At 42.4% G+C, this 19215-nt stretch overlaps 1 protein-coding gene across 1 annotated transcript in view; it reads left to right on the forward strand.

Moving 5' to 3' along the window:
- The window catches only part of LOC132765513 (stimulated by retinoic acid gene 6 protein-like), a 68360-nt gene continuing 49145 nt past the window's right edge, over positions 1–19215 (forward strand). Inside the window, exon 1 of the mRNA XM_067463963.1 lies at positions 1–378. Within this exon, the coding sequence (XP_067320064.1) occupies positions 341–378 (38 nt within the window). The 5' untranslated portion in view covers positions 1–340. The remainder of the gene's footprint in view (positions 379–19215) is intronic.

Below are 19215 nucleotides of genomic sequence, written 5' to 3' on the forward strand. Positions count from 1 at the left end.
GGCAGCGAGTTCAGCGGCTGCCAAGGCAGCTGGGAGAGCTGCATGCCTGGGGGTGGCCTCGGCTGACTCTCCAAGCCCCTCCTCGCTTCTTCTCCAGGAGGGAGAAGGCGCTGTTTGGGAAGCAAGAGGGCCCTTCCTTCTCGCCCACTGGAGGCTTCTTGGGTGGAGATCCGGAAAGAGAGGAGAGTGAACTCCCTTGGATTGGGGAAAAGGACAAGGAAAGGAAGCCCGGGGATGCCAACGCTCGCCTTTGGGGCTTCCTAGCTTTGCATCAAGGCAACGAGGGAAGCCCAACTCGATGCTCTTCTAATCTCAGCCTTCGTGGAGGCCAGCCCGAGCCATGGGCAAGGAGACCAGCCTGGGCTTCGAGGACTACGAGTAAGAGGGGTTGCCAATCTGGGTTGCTTTGTTTACCCGAGTTTTGTTTTCCTCGCCGCCCATTTTCCCTCGAATGATGGAGCTTGGCACCACTCAACGCCATGGAGTCGGGAAGAGTTGGAGTTGTATGTCCTTTGGCGGACTTTCTCTCCTGAATGCTTTGCTTGTTTCCCTGGGAAGAAGGAAGGGAAGCAGAAGGAAGGCAGCTGCCTCTTCCTCCTCCCTTCCTTTTCTCAGCCGAGCCCTCCTCTTAAGACCCGCTTATGTGCAACAGGAGAAGAGAAGGGAAAGGAGGAAGGAGAGAAGAGTCGCCCAGTCACTTCCTGCGCTTCAAGTGTCCATCTCCACAGGAAGATCAATGCATTTGGTTGTCGGAGGCTTTCATGGCTGGAATCAATGGGTTGCTGGGAGTTTTCTGGGCTGTATGGCCATGTCCCAGAAGCATTCCCTCCTGATGTTTCGCTTGCATCTATGGCAGGCATCCTCAGAGGTTGAGGGGTATGGGTTGTTGTGATTTTTCTGGCCTGTATGGCCATGTTCCAGAAGCATTCCCTCCTGATGTTTTGCCTGCATCTATGGCAGGCATCCTCAGATATTGAGGGGTCTGGGTTGCTGTGAGTTTTCTGGGCTGTATGGCCATGTTCCAGAAGCATTCTCTCCTGATGTTTCGCTTGCATCTATGGCAGGCATCCTCAGAGGTTGAGGGGTCTGGGTTGTTGTGATTTTTTCTGGCCTGTATGGCCATGTTCCAGAAGCATTCTCTCCTGATGTTTTGCCTGCATCTATGGCAGACATCTTCAGATATTGAGGGGTCTGGGTTGCTGTGAGTTTTCCAGGCTGTGTGGCCATGTTCCAGAAGCATTCTTTCCTGATGTTTTGCCTGCATCTATGGCAGGCATCCTCAGAGGTTGAGGGGTCTGGGTTGCTGTGAGTTTTCCAGGCTGTGTGGCCATGTTCCAGAAGCATTCTCTCCTGATGTTTTGCCTGCATCTATAGCAGGCATCCTCAGAGGTTGAGGGGCCTGGGTTGTTGTGAATTTTGCAGCCTGTATGGGCATGTTCCAGAAGCACTCTCTCCTGATGTTTTGCCTGCATTTATGGCAGGCATCCTCAGATATTGAGGGGTCTGGGTTGCTGTGAGTTTTCCGGGCTGTATGGCCACGTTCCAGAAGCATTCTCTCCTGATGTTTTGCCTGCATTTCAGAGGACCTCACAACCACTGAGGATGCCTGCCATAGATGCAGGTGAAACGTCAGGAGATAATGCTTTTGGAACATGGCCATACAGCCCGGAAAATTCACAACAAGCCAGTGATTCCCGCCATGAAAGCCTTTGACAATACGTTGAAGGGGTCTGTTGGAAACTAAGTAAGTGAGGTGTATATATCTGTTGAATGTCCAGGGTGGGAGAAAGAGCTCTTGTCTGCTTGAGGCACGTGTAAATGTTGCAATTGACCACCTTGACTAGAACTGAATGTCCTTGCAGCTTCAAAGCCTGGCTGCTTCCTGCCTGAGCGAATCCTTTGTTGGGAGGTGATTAGCTGGCCCAACATGGGCACAGCATATTATTTGAGAACACAGAAATGCTGGGCTACTCTAACAACCACCATGTCAGGCTACACAGAGAAGGCACTGAAATCCACAATTTCAACAGAAAGGAGGAAACCATAAAAATGAACAAAATCTGGCTATCAGTTTTAAAAAACCCTCTAAAATCAGAACAGTAAATAAAGAGCAAAACAAAAAGCAGGGGAATTCCGGACAGGAATCTATCAGGGCCAGCTAACACCTCCCAACAAAAGATGCCCCCCGGCAGCAACCAGCCAGGCTTTGAAACTGCAAGCCATTAAATAGTAATCAAGATGGCAAATTGCAACATTCACACATACCTCAAACAGAAGTTTTTTCTCCCACCCTGGACATTCCACAGATATATAAACTCCACTTGCATAGTTTCCAACAGACCTCTCAACCTCTGAGGATGCCTGTCATAGATGTGGGTGAAACATCAGGAGAGAATGCTTCTGGAACATGGCCTTACAGCCCCAAAACTCACAGCAACCCAAGATTAATGCAGTTTGGCATGGATGTAGCTGCTCTGACTGTGGATCAGAGGAGTTGGAGTTGGGAGTCTTGGGCCCCTTCCACACAGCTGAATAAAATCCTACATTGTCTGCTTTGAAGTGATACAGATGGCAGTGTGGACTCAGATAAGCCATTTCAAAGCAGATGTTTTGGGATTTTCTGCCTTGATATTCTGGGTTATATGGCTGTGTGGAAGGGCCCTTACACAGCCCTGCCGAAGAACGGTGCTGCCTCACCAAAGGACCACTCCTAATAGAATCCCATGGAGACACACAAAGGAATGCCAACTTGCATTAATTCCACTTACATGCACTTGGCATTGGAAATGCGGGGCTCAGCCAAAGGCTTTGCAAGGGGAAAAATAGGCCTGGAGTACAAGTTAGAAATAAGATCTACTCTGTCGGTTTGTTCTTAAGTTGAATGTGTATACAAGTCAGAACAGGGACATTTTTTAAGTGTAATCCCATCCAAAAATGCATATTTTTTAGTTTTCGACTGCATAGGGAAGAGTGAACACACCTATGGTTGTTGTTTTGCTGTCTGTGCCCCTGTTCAGATGGTTTTGGCCCCTTCCACACATCCACATTGAACGGGATTATAGGCAGTGTGGACTAAGGGCCCTTCCAGACAAGCCCTATATCCCAGTATCTGATCCCAGGTTTTCTTTAAACTGGAATACGTTCCACCTTGTAATTTGAGATCTACTGGGGAGGGCCTGCTCTCGGTCCCACCAGCGTCGCAAACACATCTGGTGGGGACGAGGGACAGGGCCTTCTCAGTGGTGGCCCCCCGCTTGTGGAATTCGCTGCCCAGCAAAATTAGATCGGCGTCCTCCCTACTTTCTTTTAGGAAAAAAATCAAATCGTGGTTCTGGAGCCAGGCCTTTGGCTAGTGGGCATAGCAGCACCTTAGACACTGAACCTAGACCATAGGACTGTTACGACAATTGGAAACGGCTTTGTGAGTGTGCTACTGTGTGATTATGTGCTTTTAAGTAATATTACTGTTTTAATTTGTTATGTATTTGATTTTATATTGGTGTTATTGATATTGTGGCATTGAATTATTGCCTGTGTTAGCCGCCCTGAGTCCCCTTTTGGAGGTGAGAAGGGCAGGGTAGAAATGGTGTAAATAAATAAATATACGAGTCCGCACTGACAGATAATCTGGGATAAACAGAAAACTTGGGCTCAGATCCTGGAATATAGGGCCTGTCTGGAAGGGCCCTCAGATAACCCAGGGTCCTTCCACACAGCCATATTACCCAGAATATCAAAGCAGAAAATCCCACAATATCTGAGTCTACACAGCCACGTGTCCCAGTTGAAAGCAGAAAAGGTGGGATTTTATTCAGATGTGTGGAAAGGGGCCCAGTTCAAAGCAGATATTGTGGATCACCTGCCTTGAAATTCTGAGTTATATGGCTATGTGGAAGGGTCCTTCACCTCACTTTCCACCCCGGTGAGAATTGCGTTTTGAACATTTCGGTTTGTTGTGGTTTGTGGAAACAAGGATTGGGGATAAAGCTTCAGTGGAGACACTTTCCCCCCCATGATAACTCTTTCAGGAGTGAATTTCTCTTCCGAGGGGTAGATTTCTCCGACTTCCTGTTGTCTCACCTCTGTTCTTAACTATGGGTGAATGTTTGTAACCCCGGGGACTGCCTGCATCTATCCCTTATTGGAAATACATGGGACTAGCAGTGTTCCCTACTACGGATTCTGCATATGCACAATGTTATCTTGGAGATGGGACCCAACTCCAAGCACACATTTTTTGATGTTTCCTGTACACACAGCCTTAAGATAATTTTATACCCAGTAGTTGAAATAATTTTAGGCATGGAACCAAGTTTGTGTGCACTGAGCCCTTGAACAGCCATGGTATCATTATCTCAGCCACCCATGTGGACAGGCTTGGAGTTCCAGATAAGGGATTTTTGGTCTATACCTGGTGATCAGCCAGGTTTCTTGGAAATGGAGTCCCAATTTCAACTTTCAGATGAAGGCCATCTCTATCTATCAAAACCCATTTCTATAAAAGGGACTCCTCGGTTTCCTCTTTCAGTCACCCATGTGGACAATTTTTGATTTTGTAGTCTTGCGGATTCTAGATAAATTATACTCAATGCTTGTATTTATTTTGGAATAAGTCTTTTGGAGTGCCATGAAAGCATGAGGCTGCTCTTGGTTCCTTTTCTCTTTTCATACAGAGATACAGCAAGTAGTAAGTAAGTAAATAAGTACAGCAACAGCTTGAGGAAAGATGTTTAGGAAACTTCTGCTCTTTTAAATGACTTTTGTTTTCTTTCCTTTCCCTAGTTCTGCTTGGAACTTAAACCCCCCCTTTTTTTTGTCATGTCAGAAGCAACTTGAGAAACTGCAAGTCGCTTCTGGTGTGAGAGAATAGGCCGTCTGCAAGGACGTTGCCCAGGGGATGCCTGGATGTTTTGATGTTTTATCATCCTTATCATCCAGCTCTTCATGCGGGGACATGAGAGAAGCCTCCCACAAGGATGATAAAAACATCAAATCATCCAGGCGTCCCCTGGGCAATGTCCTTGCAGACGACCAATTCTCTCACACCAGAAGTGACTTGCTCCTGACACGACAAAAAAAAATCCTTGTGGGAGGATTCTCTCATGTCCCCCTATGAGGAGCTGAAGCTGATAGAGGGAGCTCATCCCGCTCTCCCCAGATTCGAACCTGCGGCCTGTTGGTCTTCAGTACTGCTGGCACAGGGGTTTAACCCACTGCGCCACCGAGGGCTCCTCACTTAGGCCCCTTCTACACTGCCATATAAAACCCAGTTTATCTGCTTTGAATTGTCATTGTAAACTCATATAATCCAGTTCAAAGAAAATAATGTGGATTATCTTCTTTGATAATCTGGATATTTTGGCAGTGTAGAAGGGGCCCAAGAATGCTCCTCTCCAACTGGGCTACTCAAAGTGATACTCCATGAGCTGGTGCTCCTTCCTGAACTGTTGGCTGCTAGTCCCTAGTGAGATTCCAGGAAAGGAAGAGGCGGTTTTACTCAATAGATGCAAATATGTTACGGGCCCCAGGCACATTCTACGGGGAAATCATTGCCAGTTGCTCATATCAGGGCTCTTGGGAAGTGTTCCACTTCAAAACGTCCCCAAATGATCTTTGGCCCCAATTTTTGTTCTTGTACAAGACATTTTCACCTGGGTTAATTTTTGTCTCACATACTTGATCTTTTCACCCCAAATGTCTTGTTGATACAGCCTATTAAATTACCATGCTAAGGGAAGGATGCATGTCTTCACTGACAAAGACGTTGTTGTTGTTGTTGTTGTTGATGATGATGATGATGAAAATAATAATAATAATAATGTTATGCCCTTGGTTTGCCAAAATATCACAAAAGGGTAACTTTCATATTTGGTCAGCCCTAAATATGCTGTACGGCGCTCCATGCCAGCCACATGACCTTGGAGGAGACTATGGACAATGCTGGCTCTTCAGCTTAGAAATGGAGATGAGCACCACACCCCAGAGTCAGACATGACTGGACTTAATGTCAGGGGACAACCTTTACCTTTTTTAAAAATATGCAGTGGACAGCATGAGACTATTCTTGACCAAAAAGTAATTCCCATCCAATGACTTTCCAAAGTTTTGTGTTTGTACTCCCAGAATCCTGACCATTTCCCTTGTTGGCCATGGGTTCTAGGAGTTGAAGTTTCAAAATCTGGAGGACCACTGCTCAGAGTTCCAGATCTAGACATCATCATTATTGTTATTATTATGCTTTTAAATGAATTGCTTAAATCATGACACCCCACTGCCAACAGAATTATGAATAATTTTACTTGGATGGATACTCCATATGCCAGTTGCAAGTTAACACAGGTTACATTATGCCAATCTCAAAGTTCAGAGTATTTAATGTGTTCCATCTTTCCAAAGCCAAACAGAATGAAATTAAACTGAATTGAAGGGAATTTACTTCATTTTCCCTAATCCAAATCATGCATCAATCAAGTCTTGGAGCTTTCAGAAGGCAGTTTGTGGCCATGCTGAAACAAATTTTCAGGATCAGTTTGAGAGCAAGTTTTGATTTTCCTGGAAGAATGAGAAAACAGAATTGAGTTTTTGGGACAGCTAATCCATTTCTTCCTTGAGAAGTCTGTATCTGGGAAGCCAAGGTGTATATAAGAAAAGGTTGTTTTTAGGAATGCTAGGTTTTAAGTTTAGATCCATAAAATTGGATTGTGCTAAGTTAGTGCTGATTCTATTTTTCAAATAGCTGGTGTACAATGTTTTCATCTATCATGTTCATCATTATCAACTGATATTTATTTAATGGCAATATTGAGTTACATTATATTAGAGTATATACTTTGGTTACTTTTTTATTCATGTTACTGTTAGTTTGTTATATACTTTGTAATTATATTTAGAAATTATGTTTTTGTATTTAATTCTCTATACCACTTGGTCTCCAGCAAAGGATCACCGCCTTGTCGGGGCGCTGGAGCATGAGCACCTCAATGATGTCATGAGAATATACACAGACCAGTTAGATATGATCTCACTAACATTCCTAGCGAATATACATTGGAAGTGAAGAACAGATTTGAAGGACTAGATTTAGTAAACAGAGTCCCAGAAGAACTATGGACAGAAGTCCGCGACATTGTTCAGGAGGCGGCAACAAAGTACGTCCCAAAGAAAAAGAAAACCAAGAAGGCAAAATGGTTGTCTGCTGAGACACTGGAAGTAGCCCAAGAAAGGAGGAAAGCAAAAGGAAACAGGGATAAGGGGAGATATGCCCAGTTAAATGCGCAATTCCAGAGGTTAGCCAGAAGAGATAAGGAACTATTTTTAAATAAGCAATGCATGGAAGTGGAAGAAGACAACAGAATAGGAAGGACAAGAGACCTCTTCCAGAAAATTAGAAACATTGGAGGTAAATTTCAGGCAAAAATTGGTATGATAAGAAACAAAGATGGCAGGGACCTAACAGAAGCTGAAGAGATCAAGAGAAGGTGGCGAGACTATACAGAAGATCTGTATAGGAAGGATAATAATATTGAGGATAGTTTTGACGGTGTGGTGAATGAATTAGAACCAGACATCCTGAGGAGTGAGGTTGAATGGGCCTTAAGAAGCATTGCTAACAACAAGGCAGCAGGAGACGACGGGATCCCAGCTGAACTGTTTAAAATCTTAAAAGGTGATGCTGTCAAGGTGATGCATGCCATTTGCCAGTAAATATGGAAAACACAAGAATGGCCATCAGACTGGAAAAAATCAACTTATATCCCCATACCAAAAAAGGGAAATGCGAAAGACTGCTCCAACTTCTGTACAGTGGCCCTTATTTCTCATGCCAGTAAGGTAATGCTCAAGATCCTGCAAGGAAGACTCCAGCAATACATGGAGCGAGAGTTGCCAGATGTTCAAGCTGGGTTTAGAAAAGGCAGAGGAACGAGAGACCAGACTGCAAATATCCGCTGGATAATGGAGAAAGGCAGGGAGTTTCAGAAAAACATCTACTTCTGCTTCGTTGACTACTCTAAAGCCTTTGACTGTGTGGATCATAATAAATTGTGGCAAGTTCTTAGTGGGATGGGCATCCCAAGCCACCTTGTCTCTCTCCTGAGGAATCTGTACAAGGACCAAGTAGCAACAGTCAGAACTGACCACGGAACAACAGACTGGTTCAAGATTGGGAAAGGCGTACGGCAAGGCTGCATCCTCTCACCCAACCTTTTTAACTTGTATGCAGAACACATCATGCGATGTGCGGGGCTTGATGAATGCAAAGCTGGGGTGAAAATTGCTGGAAGAAACATTAACAACCTCAGATATGCAGATGACACCACTCTGATGGCCGAAAGCGAGGAGGAGCTGTGGAGACTTCTAATCAAGGTGAAAGAAGAAAGCGCAAAAGCTGGGTTGCAGCTAAACATCAAAAAAACCAAGATTATGGCAACAAGAATGACTGACAACTGGAAAATAGAGGGAGAAACCATGGAGGCCGTGACAGACTTTGTATTTCTAGGTGCAAAGATGACTGCAGATGCAGACTGTAGCCAGGAAATCAGAAGACACTTACTTCTTGGGAGGAGAGCAATGTCCAGTCTCGATAAAATAGTAAAGAGTAGAGACATCAGACTGGCAACAAAGATCCGCCTAGTCAAAGCCATGGTATTCCCTGTAGTCACCTACGGATGTGAGAGCTGGACCTTCGGGAAGGCTGAGCGAAGGAAGATCGATGCTTTTGAGCGGTGGTGTTGGAGGAAAGTTCTGAGAGTGCCTTGGACTGCAAGAAGATCCAACCAGTCCATCCTCCAGGAAATAAAGCCCAGCTGCTCACTGGAGGGAAAGATACTAGAGACAAAGTTGAAGTACTTTGGCCACATCATGAGGAGACAGGAAAGCCTAGAGAAGACAATTATGCTGGGGAAAGTGGAAGGCAAAAGGAAGAGGGGCCGACCAAGGGCAAGATGGATGGATGGCATCCTTGAAGTGACTGGACTGACTTTGAGGGAGCTGGGGGTGGTGACGGCCGACAGGGAGCTCTGGCGTGGGCTGGTCCGTGAGGTCACGAAGAGTCGGAGACGACTGAACGAATGAACAACAACAACAACAATACCACTTGGTTCAGAAGAGCATGATATGTCACCAGCTCGTCCCCTAAATATTCATATTAAATATAATGTTTGCTTCAAATTTTGATTTTCTACTAAGTGTTCTGCTGTTACTGATTAGTTACTGATGAAGTGGATTCTACTCCATGAAACTTTGTGACATAATGTATTAGTATTTGAGGAGCTACAAAACTCTACTACTTTTGCGGAAGCGGAACAATGTGACTTCCTGGTGTTTTCTTTCACCTTTCCAAGAATTGTGACATTTTAATATTTACTATAACTCCAAAGGAAGACAAACATTTGCTAGGTGAATTAGGGGTGGATCACTTTCACTGTAATTCATTGTACGTTCACCATATTCTATCACAAGAAAACATACAGTAAATACTGTATGTTTAAGTTGCTTAATTCTGTGTATCCGATTTTCCATTTGCTCTTTATTTATTTCTTTAAAACATTTCTACCCCGTCATTCTCCACCCTGGAGGGGACTCAAGGCAGCTTACACATAGGTAACAATTTGTTGCCATAAAACAATGTACGATTAAAATAAACGTTTAAAGAGATTTTTTTAAATGTCAGGAGCAACTTGAGAAACTGCAAGTGATTTCTGGTATGAGAAAATTTGCGATCTGCAAAGACATTGCCCAGGGGACATCCAGATGTTTTTGATGTTTTACCATCCTTGCAGGAGGCTTCTCTCATGTCCCCGCATGGGGAGCTGGAGCTGACAGAGGGAGCTCATCTGCACTCTCCCTGGATTCGAACCTTCAACCTGTCAGTCTACAGTCCTGCCGTCACAAGGGTTTAATTAAATAGAATTATAAAATACATTTAAAACAATATCATCACAATTAATCACGTAATCCTCAAATGTAACCTGGCTCATTCTAATAGCCATTGCACATCATTCCATATCTATCTGTTGCACAAGTTCTCTAAAGGCTTGGTAACAGAGCCACGTTTTTACTCTCTTACAGAAGGTCAGGAGGGAGGGGTTGATCTAATATCCCTGGAGAGGGAATACTACAGTTAAGGGGCCACCACTGAGAAGGCCCTGTCTTTCATCCTCGCCAATTGCGCCTGCAGAGTAGGTGAGACCAAGAGCAGGGACCCTCCGACGATCTTAAACTTTGAGATGGTTCATAGGGGGAGATCTGTTCGGACAGGTAGGCTGGGCCAGAACCATTTAGGCTAAAGCCAGCACTTTCAATTATGCTCGGTAGCAGACTTGCAGCCAGTAGAGCTGGCGTAATGGGGTTGTATGCTCCCTGTATGCTGCTCCGGTGAACAATCTGGCTGCCATCTGTTGGACCACTTGAAGCTTACAAACAGTTGTCGAAGGCAACCTCACATTGAGCGCATTGCAGGAGTCTATTCGGGATGTAACCAGTGTGTGGACTACTGTGGCCAAATTTAACTTCCCAAGGTATGCATACAACTAATGCAGAAGTATTAATTGTGAATGTCCCCCTGGTTGCCTCCGAAACCTGGGGTTCTAGGCTCAGCAATGAGTCCAGGAAAACTCCCGAGCTGTGAACCTGCACAAGTTGCAACCCTATACCCTGTTCAGCCTTACAACTGGCCAGAAGTACCTCTGTTTTGTCTTAAATGCTCTTTGAACCTATTTAGACAGAAGCATTCATTGTTGTGCAGTTCATTCAAAATACAGAAATTTTTTTTCCCGCAAGGAAAAAGCATATGCTTCATTCCTTTTCAAGAGACCGCTTCTAAAAACATTCATGTGCCTGTCATGCTGTGATTTTGGGACGTCTCTAAATGAACGCTTTATTTAGAGAATTGTTCAACCCCTTTATGCATGTCATTTATTGCACTTCAACAAAAATAGGTCTGGGACTCCAGGGTCGCTCAGGGTCGCAATGGAGTTGCAAAGTTCATCCCTTTAATAGCTCCCTTAAAGGGATAGACTCTGGACACATGTTAGCCCTGTTGAAAACCATGTGTCAGAGTAAATTTTGTCTCTGACAGAGAAGGCACTGAGGGCGTTGCTTAAGGGTCAGAATTTCTGCTCTTGGCAGGGTCAAGCCATTTTGTCCTGATGTAAGTGGGACAGCTGTTACTTACTTAGGCGATCCCTTGTTGTTTGAGTATGATGGCCTTCCAAATGTAGTAGGTGACTCTGGAGCGCTATTCTTGACCTGCATGTTCTCCCACAGTGAGGGCATTGGTTTCCAGGTGGAAGGCAGCCCTGGTCAGGGTTGGCTTGACGCAGCTTCCTCTTGGCACATTTCTTCAATTCACCCTCCATTTATGCCTCTTCATACACTGTTGGTCATTGAACGCTCCAGTTAGATCACTCAAGGACCAGGACTTCCCGGTTCTTGGTGTCTATACCACAGTTTTTTTGGTTGGCTTTGAACCCATCTTTAAATCTCCTTTCCTGTTCACCAATGTTCCATTTCTGTTATTGAGTTGGAAGTAGAGTAACTGCTTTGGGAGACGGTGGTTGGGCATTCAGACAACGTTGACATTTCAGCAGAGTTGATGGTGTAGGAGCATCGCATCAGTGCTGGTGGTCTTTGCTTCTTTCAGCACCCTGACATTCGTCCACCTGTCTTAGCAAGAAATTTGCACTAATGGAATTACTCCAGGAATTGAGTGTAACATCTGTGGATGGTCCACTTTTCGGAGTATAACAGGATTAGGAGGACAATAGCTTTATAAACAAATGCCTTGGTATCCCTATGGATGTCCCGAGCCTCAAACACTCCCTGCTCCATTCAGAAAAATGCTGCACTCACAGAGCTCAGGTGTTGTTGTATTTCGGTTCAATGTTGGCTGCCAAGGTAGCGGAAATAGTCAACAATAGTCAAACATCAGAGGTAATATGTAGCAAAGAAGTTGAAATCTAGGACAAGATGCAGTTTTTGACCCTTAAGATGTAGGAAAGAGATCTAAATGAATTTTAAGTTTTGGTACAGAAGGAGTTGTAGTATTTTTTAAGGAAAATGCAGGAGGAAAAACAGAGGAGACACCAAGTTTTGCTTTCTGAGGCTTTGTTTTTTAGTGGAAGCCTACCTAAGGAAAATTGGATGCTTGTTACACTGAAGTAATCTTGTAGAATTGTTTTACAAAATGTTATTATATTATCTAGGGGGAGTATTTTATGGTTAAATAAAAAGTAATTGGAGTTGTGATTTTGCAAATTGATAAAGGAAAATGCAAAAGAGCAGGCGGATGAGTTGCATTTTTGTTTTAGTAGTAGTCTGATCAGCAAAAATGGTCACCCAAGTAAGTGGGGTTTTGTTTTATTTTGTGGAAAAGTTCAGTTTGGACAGCAAAGGCATTTGATTTTCTTACAAAATATAATAAATTGGGAAAATAAAATGGACACAGAGATATTTTTAAAAGGAATTTGTTACAACCAATTTGGGCGCTTCATGTGGAAGTGTTAACTTTTTCTTAATTTTGTCTGTTTAACTAAGTTTACTCATTACAGGAGAGATGGAATCAAATCTAAGCCTTTGAAGGCTGGCGCACATGAGTAATTAAAACGATTTGTTTAAGTTCAAGGAATAGAAATGTGGTTACCAACTCAAAAGAAGACCTGTTTTTTTGGGTTTTTTTGGTCGTGTCAGGAGTGACTTGAGAAACTGCAAGTCGTTTCTGGTGTGAGAGAATTGGCCATCTGCAAAGACGTTGCCCAGGGGATGCCCGGATGTTTTGATGTTTTATCATCCTTGTGGGAGGCTTCTCTCATGTCCCCGCATGGGGAGCTGGAGCTGACAGAGGGAGCTAATCCGCGCTCTCCCCGGATTTGAACCTGCGACCTGTCGGTCTTCTGTCCTGCTGGCAAAGGGGTTTAACCCACTGTGCCACCGGGGGCTCCTAGAAGACCTGATGAAGAAATTGCCATGAGTTTGGCAAAATTAATTTTGAACAGTGCACGTATATATTGTTGTGATTTATAAGTTTTCAAGAGTTTAAAGGGGAACAGAAAAGAAACATTAAGCTCAAGGTGTTAATGGGGTTAAGATCTGCTATAAGTTATTTCAGAGGCCAGAGCTCAGTCTCAGAATTCTGGAACAACAAAGAATTGGGAAATTTGAGGATGTTGAGTCACAGAATTTGCTCATTTCTAGAGAAAATGGGGGGAAAAGAAGTGCAAACATGGCTTTTCAGCGTAGGACAAAGTTGAAACTGTGGTTCAAAAAACACACACACGGTTAATCTAAGGTTGAAAGAAGTTCCAGCTCATAAGGGATCAAATATGCAGGCTGAAGAAGAGGGTCAGTGGAATAGATGACCATGGGATCTTATGCCAATCAAATGATTTTGCAAGAACGGAGGCAGCTATGAATGCTATGAGGTTTGGAATGAAGAAAATAGCTGCAAGTGTGATATTAAACAGGATAAAATGGAGGAATTTGGGGAAATAAAATAGACTTTAATTTCTAGAGAGAAATGAAACAAATTCATTTCAAAATGGAGGCACTAGAAGAGAACATTGAAACTGGCACACATGACTGAAGAACTGGCCTTGGAAAGAGACCAGATTTGGATGCTATAGCATTGCTAGATCTTAAAGATCAAAGTCTCTTAGATTTCATGTTTGGAGAGACAGAATTAAGATCTATATACCATAATTGTACATGCATTGATTGAAATGCTGTGGAGAAGGAGTACAGACGTACCTTGGGAACTGGATGAAGTCTACTGATAGAATTCCTGGGTGGCTGAACAGAAGAACCTGCCAACAAAGATGACGTGCTTCAGCAACACTATCAAAACAGAATGAAGATAGATAGGAAGAAACTTGTGATCTTTAAGAACACCACAGTGCACTTTTTGAGGAAATTGAAAAATTGCGCCTTCAGGAATCCTGGCATAACAATTCATTGGGAAAAATAGGAAGCAATCTCACTGAAATACAATCAAGGAAGATGCATGGATACAACACAAAAGCCACAGATTTCATTGAAAATATAGGAAATGTTTAGATGGGAGCTATGCAAGAGATAAAAGGTTACATCCACACTGTAGAATGAATGCAGTTTGACACCACTTGAACTGCCTGGGATCAATGCTGTGGAAATCCTGGGAGTTGTATAACAACAACAACAACAACAACAACAACAACAAACAGCCTTTATTGGCATACATTAACAAGATCACAATACAGGCATATATAACAAAAGGAAGTCACAGATAAAAAAGGAAAAGCGTAATTAAAAATTAGGTAAAGGTAGTCCCCTGACATTAAGTCCAGTCATGTCTGACTCTGGGTGGTGGTGCTCATCTCCATTTCTAAGCCAAAGAGCCGGTGTTGTCCATAGACACCTCCAAGGTCATGTGGCTGGCATGACTGCATGGAGTGCCGTTACCTTCCTGCTGGAGCAGTACCTATTGATCTACTCACATTTGCATGTTTTCGAACTGCTAGGTTGGCAGAAGCTAGGACTGACAGCGGAAACTCACGCTGCTCCCCGGAATTGAACCTGCGACCTTTCGGTCAACAAGCTCAGCAGCCCAGCGTTTTAACCCACTGTGCCACTAATCTCAAAAATAACATTTGCAACAGTCTCACAAAATAATGTATCACAGTTGTTTTGGAAATACAGAATTTTGTAACACCTTTACCATTGAGAACACTGTGAAAAAAATGGAAATCCTGTATTCCATCCATATATTATCATATTTAGGGCATACAAAGAAAGAATGGTCAAGTGTTTCAACAGAAATCAAGTCACAAGAACAAACCCTTTTAGAGCTGTAGTTTGGAGAAGCAGAGAAGGCTGAAGACCTTGTAAAACTATAACTTCCGGGATTCCATAACCTTGAGCCATAGCAAAGTGATGTCAAACTGCATTATTTCCAGAGTGTGCACTGGAGAATGAATACAGTTTGACACCACTTTAACTACTGTGACTGAATAATAGGGAGTGATAGGAGCTGCAATATTATAACTCCTCAGCCTTCTCTGTCAAAGAGTGCAGGTAACCCATCAACCAAAGTGCCTGTGATTTCATAACACTGAGCCATTGCAGTTTAAGTGGTGTCAAACTGCATTAATTCTAGTGTAGATGCACTTGAAGTTACATATGAAATAAGAACTTGTTGGGACCACATAAATTGAGATAAAAGTGACACATAAATACAATAACAAAGATGACCTTTTTTTTGTCGTGTCAGGAGTGACTTGAAAAACTGCAAGTTGCTTCTGCTGTGAGAGAATTGGCCAACTGCAAGGATGTTGCCCAGGGGACGCCCAGATGTTTTGATGTTTTATCATCCTTTCGGAAGGCTTCTTTCATGTCCCCGCATGAGGAGCTGAAGCTGATAGAGGGAGCTCATCTGCGCTCTCCCCAGATTCGAACCTGCGACCTACTGGCATAGGGGTTTAACCCACTGCGCCACCGGGGGCTCCAAGATGTTCATGATCAACATGAAAAGAAATATGGAAGCATTTTACAGTGCTGTATTCTATTAATTCTATCTGTACAAAAGTGGAAAGTTAAAGAGATCCCATCAGCAGAAAATTGGTTGTTACAGATGACGTAGCTTTAATGAACAGAATGAAACATTAAGCACAATACAACAAAGAAATTTAAGCAAGACTGGGAGCTTGTTGAGATATACCATATTTACACAAATCTAATGCACCATCAAATCTAATGCGCACCCCAAATTTCAAAGCTCTGAAAACCCCAAAAAGTACTTACTATATTATGTGAATGTAGTGTGCACCCTAATTTTGGGAAGGTAATTTAGTTTTTAAAAGGTGAGCATTAGCATTGAATAAATACAGTATTTGAGAGAGAATGAGCAGATCATCCATTACAGTGCCTGACGAATAGTAGAAATCATGTTATGTAAAAGTCGATATACATTATCTAGTTTTATAAACAACACAAACATATTTAGTTTGTACTATTTGAGTTTAGTAGGCAAATAATATCTTCACTTGGGGGTAGCTTGGGAGTCAATCCTGCTTATTCCCCAGTATTTCTCCTATTTGTTATTCATGTATTGTTATTTGTACTATACATTAAGGTACTTTGTTATTAGTATTATCCCTTACATGGGTTCTATATTGTAAAAATGTTTTTGTTGTTAGTGTGTGTGTTTTTAATTAGCTTTGATGAGAGTTATTGCTACAATAGGTCAATGCCATTCTTAGGATAAAAAAAATCGCAACACATTGCACAAGTTGTGACTCCCCCAGTTTTCATAATTAGGCTGGTAAGTACAAGAGGAGGGAGTGGGGTCTAATATTAGACTCAATGCCGTGCTTGTGGTGCCTGACACTCCTTTTAGGGTCAGTTGCAAAATAGAGATTGAATGAATTGGCTACTACTTCAAATTGCAGGAATCAGATTACATGTAGGACCCGAGATGAAGGGATCTCAATCTCGGAATATGTACATTGGGAAGCTGTATGCATAGAATAGATAGAAACAATCTAGATTTTTTTTGTGTGTTTTTATTGCACGCTGTCACCTAATTGAAATATCCAGCTACTTCTCTATTTAATTTGTTCAGACAGTTAATTGCTGGTGGTAAAAAAAAGTAAATGACAAAACACTGGTAGTTTTCAAGATTCAAGTAGTTCATATGGTTATCTAGTGCTTTCTATTTCATACTATTCCTTTGTTCTTGAGAGATTCATATTATAGAGGTATAGTTCAGTAATTGTTTTTAAGAGACCAATTAGCCAAACTGCACCAGAAATAGTATACTCGTATGAATCTCAAAGGAATAGACAATGATATAACCACTGATTAATTTCTCTAAAAAACAAGTGAAGAAAACCAATCTGGTCTTTATCTTTTTCAGATCAGTTTTTCTTGTGCTGTAGTTTTCTGAGTTTCCAATTCTTTTTCATTTCCTGGAGGGTTAAATTTGTCTTTCTCTTAGGACAATGTGCCCATCACATGCTTGTCTTTAATCTTAAATCTTCCTGGCTTTTGTAATGTCAGAATGAGCTGATTTTAGTAATCTAGAAATTAAATTTTGATGTTACACATTTTTGTTTGTGCAAATATAGAAAGTAAAAATAATGTACATCATGATGTGATCATTTGGGCGGTCATGCTCATCATAAAATCTTTCATTTGTAGGCAATAATCTTACACTCTGAGATGTTTACAGTGTAAACTTTACATGTAAACCATAGATTTAATTATGTTTAATTTTAAAAAATAGTGAATCATTTCCCACATGCCCTCCAAGACATTGCAGAGTGTGTTGCTTTACTGGAGGGTCTCTCCTAGAAGGTGTTGTTGCTCAGCCCTGCAGCCTTTGTCCTATGGGGTCCCTCAGGGCTCAGTATTGTCCCCCATGTTGTTTAACATCTACATGAAGCCACTGGGAGAGATCATCCAGAGTTTTGGAGTCTGCTGTCATCTGTACGCAGATGACATCCATCTCTATCACTCCTTTCCACCTGCTGCTAAGGAGGCTGTTCAGTTTCTGAACCAGTGCTTGACAGCTGTGACAATCTGGATGAGGGAGAACAAATTGAAATTGAATCCAGACAAGACAGAAGTACTCCTGGACAGTTGAAAGGCTGAAGAGGGTATAGGGTTACAGCTTATGCTGGATGGGGTTACACTCCCCTTGAAGAAAACAGGTTCGCAGCTTGAGAATGATCCTGCATTCATCGCTGAACCTGGAGACTCTGGTCTTGGTGGTGGCCAAGAGAGCTTTTGCACAATTAAAACTTGTGCACCAGTTGGGAAGTCAGATTTGTGCACGGTAGTCCATGCCCTTGTTACATCCTGAATATATTACTCCAACGCACTCTATGTGGGGTTGCCTTTGAAGACTGTTAGGAAGCTTCAAGTAGTCCAATGGCCAGCAGCCAGATTTCTCACCAAAGTGACAAACAGGATGCATACAAACCCTCCCTACCCTGTTATGTCATCTCCACCGGCCGCCGGTCTGTTACCGAGCACAATTCAGTGCTGCCTTTATCCTACAAAGCCCTAAATCAGTGCTTTTCAACCTGTGGGTCCCCAGGTGTTTTGGCCTACAACTCCCAGAAATCCTAGCCAGTTTACCAGCTGTTAGGATTTCTGCGAGCTAAGGGCCAAAACATCTGGGGACCCACAGGTTGAGAACCACTGCCTTAAATAGTTCTGACCCAGCTTACCTGTCCAAACATATCTCTTTCTATGAACCATCTTGGACATTAAGATCTGCCGGAGACGCCCTGCTCTTGGTCCCGACTCCTTTGTAGGCGCGATTGGTGGGGATGAGAAACAGGGCCTTCTCAGTGGTGGCCCCTCGCCTATGGAACTCCCTCCCTAGCAGAATTAGAACAGCCTCCTCCCTCCTGACCTTCAGGAAAAAACTAAAAATGTGGTTGTGAGACCAAGTTTTTGGAATAATCTGTAGGTGCAATAGGTGAATGCAGAATGGTGCGATGATAACTGAAATGACCTTGGACTATGATATTGGGCCACATGATTCTAATAATTTTAATTTTGGTATGTTTTAGCAATCGGTTTTAATGTATATGTTTATTTTGTTGGTTATATATTTGTGTGGCATTGAATTGTGCCTTTATGTAAACGGCTCTGAGTCCCCTCTGGAGTGAGAAGGGCGAGGTATAAATATGGCAAATAAATAAATAAATACACAAATAAAAGTTTTACGGATGTTATGTAATTGCTGTCTGGGTATATTTTTGAGGGATGTTTTTTGAATTATGGTTTAAATTGATTATAAAACAGAAGATATGAATAGTTGTGATTATTATTCATGTTAATATTTACTGTGGCATTATTTATATAATTCAATTTAATACTGAATTAATAAAATAATAGAAGAATGAGGCTCCCCCCCCCCCCCCAATGTTTCCAGTGCCTTAAAATAATCACAATAGGTCATGAACATTACATTTAGACATTAATTTGTTGACAGTAATTGCTAGGAGAAAATTAATTCTCACATATGAAACCTAACATAAAACAACATATAATAACATATAATTATTGAAATACAACTTGTTGCATCAGTTATTTGTTGTACTATTAGTTTTCAAATCAACTTTTTAAGTGGTAGAGAATGTATGATTTGGTTATCATGGCTTTGTCATTGGCTTCTTTAAGGATGTTCATTATGTAATTTTCACTTTGTTCCTATACAGTTGAAGAGAAGAG

This window comes from Anolis sagrei, chromosome 2, assembly GCF_037176765.1.
Source record: "Anolis sagrei isolate rAnoSag1 chromosome 2, rAnoSag1.mat, whole genome shotgun sequence".
Taxonomy (NCBI): Eukaryota; Metazoa; Chordata; class Lepidosauria; order Squamata; family Dactyloidae; genus Anolis; species Anolis sagrei.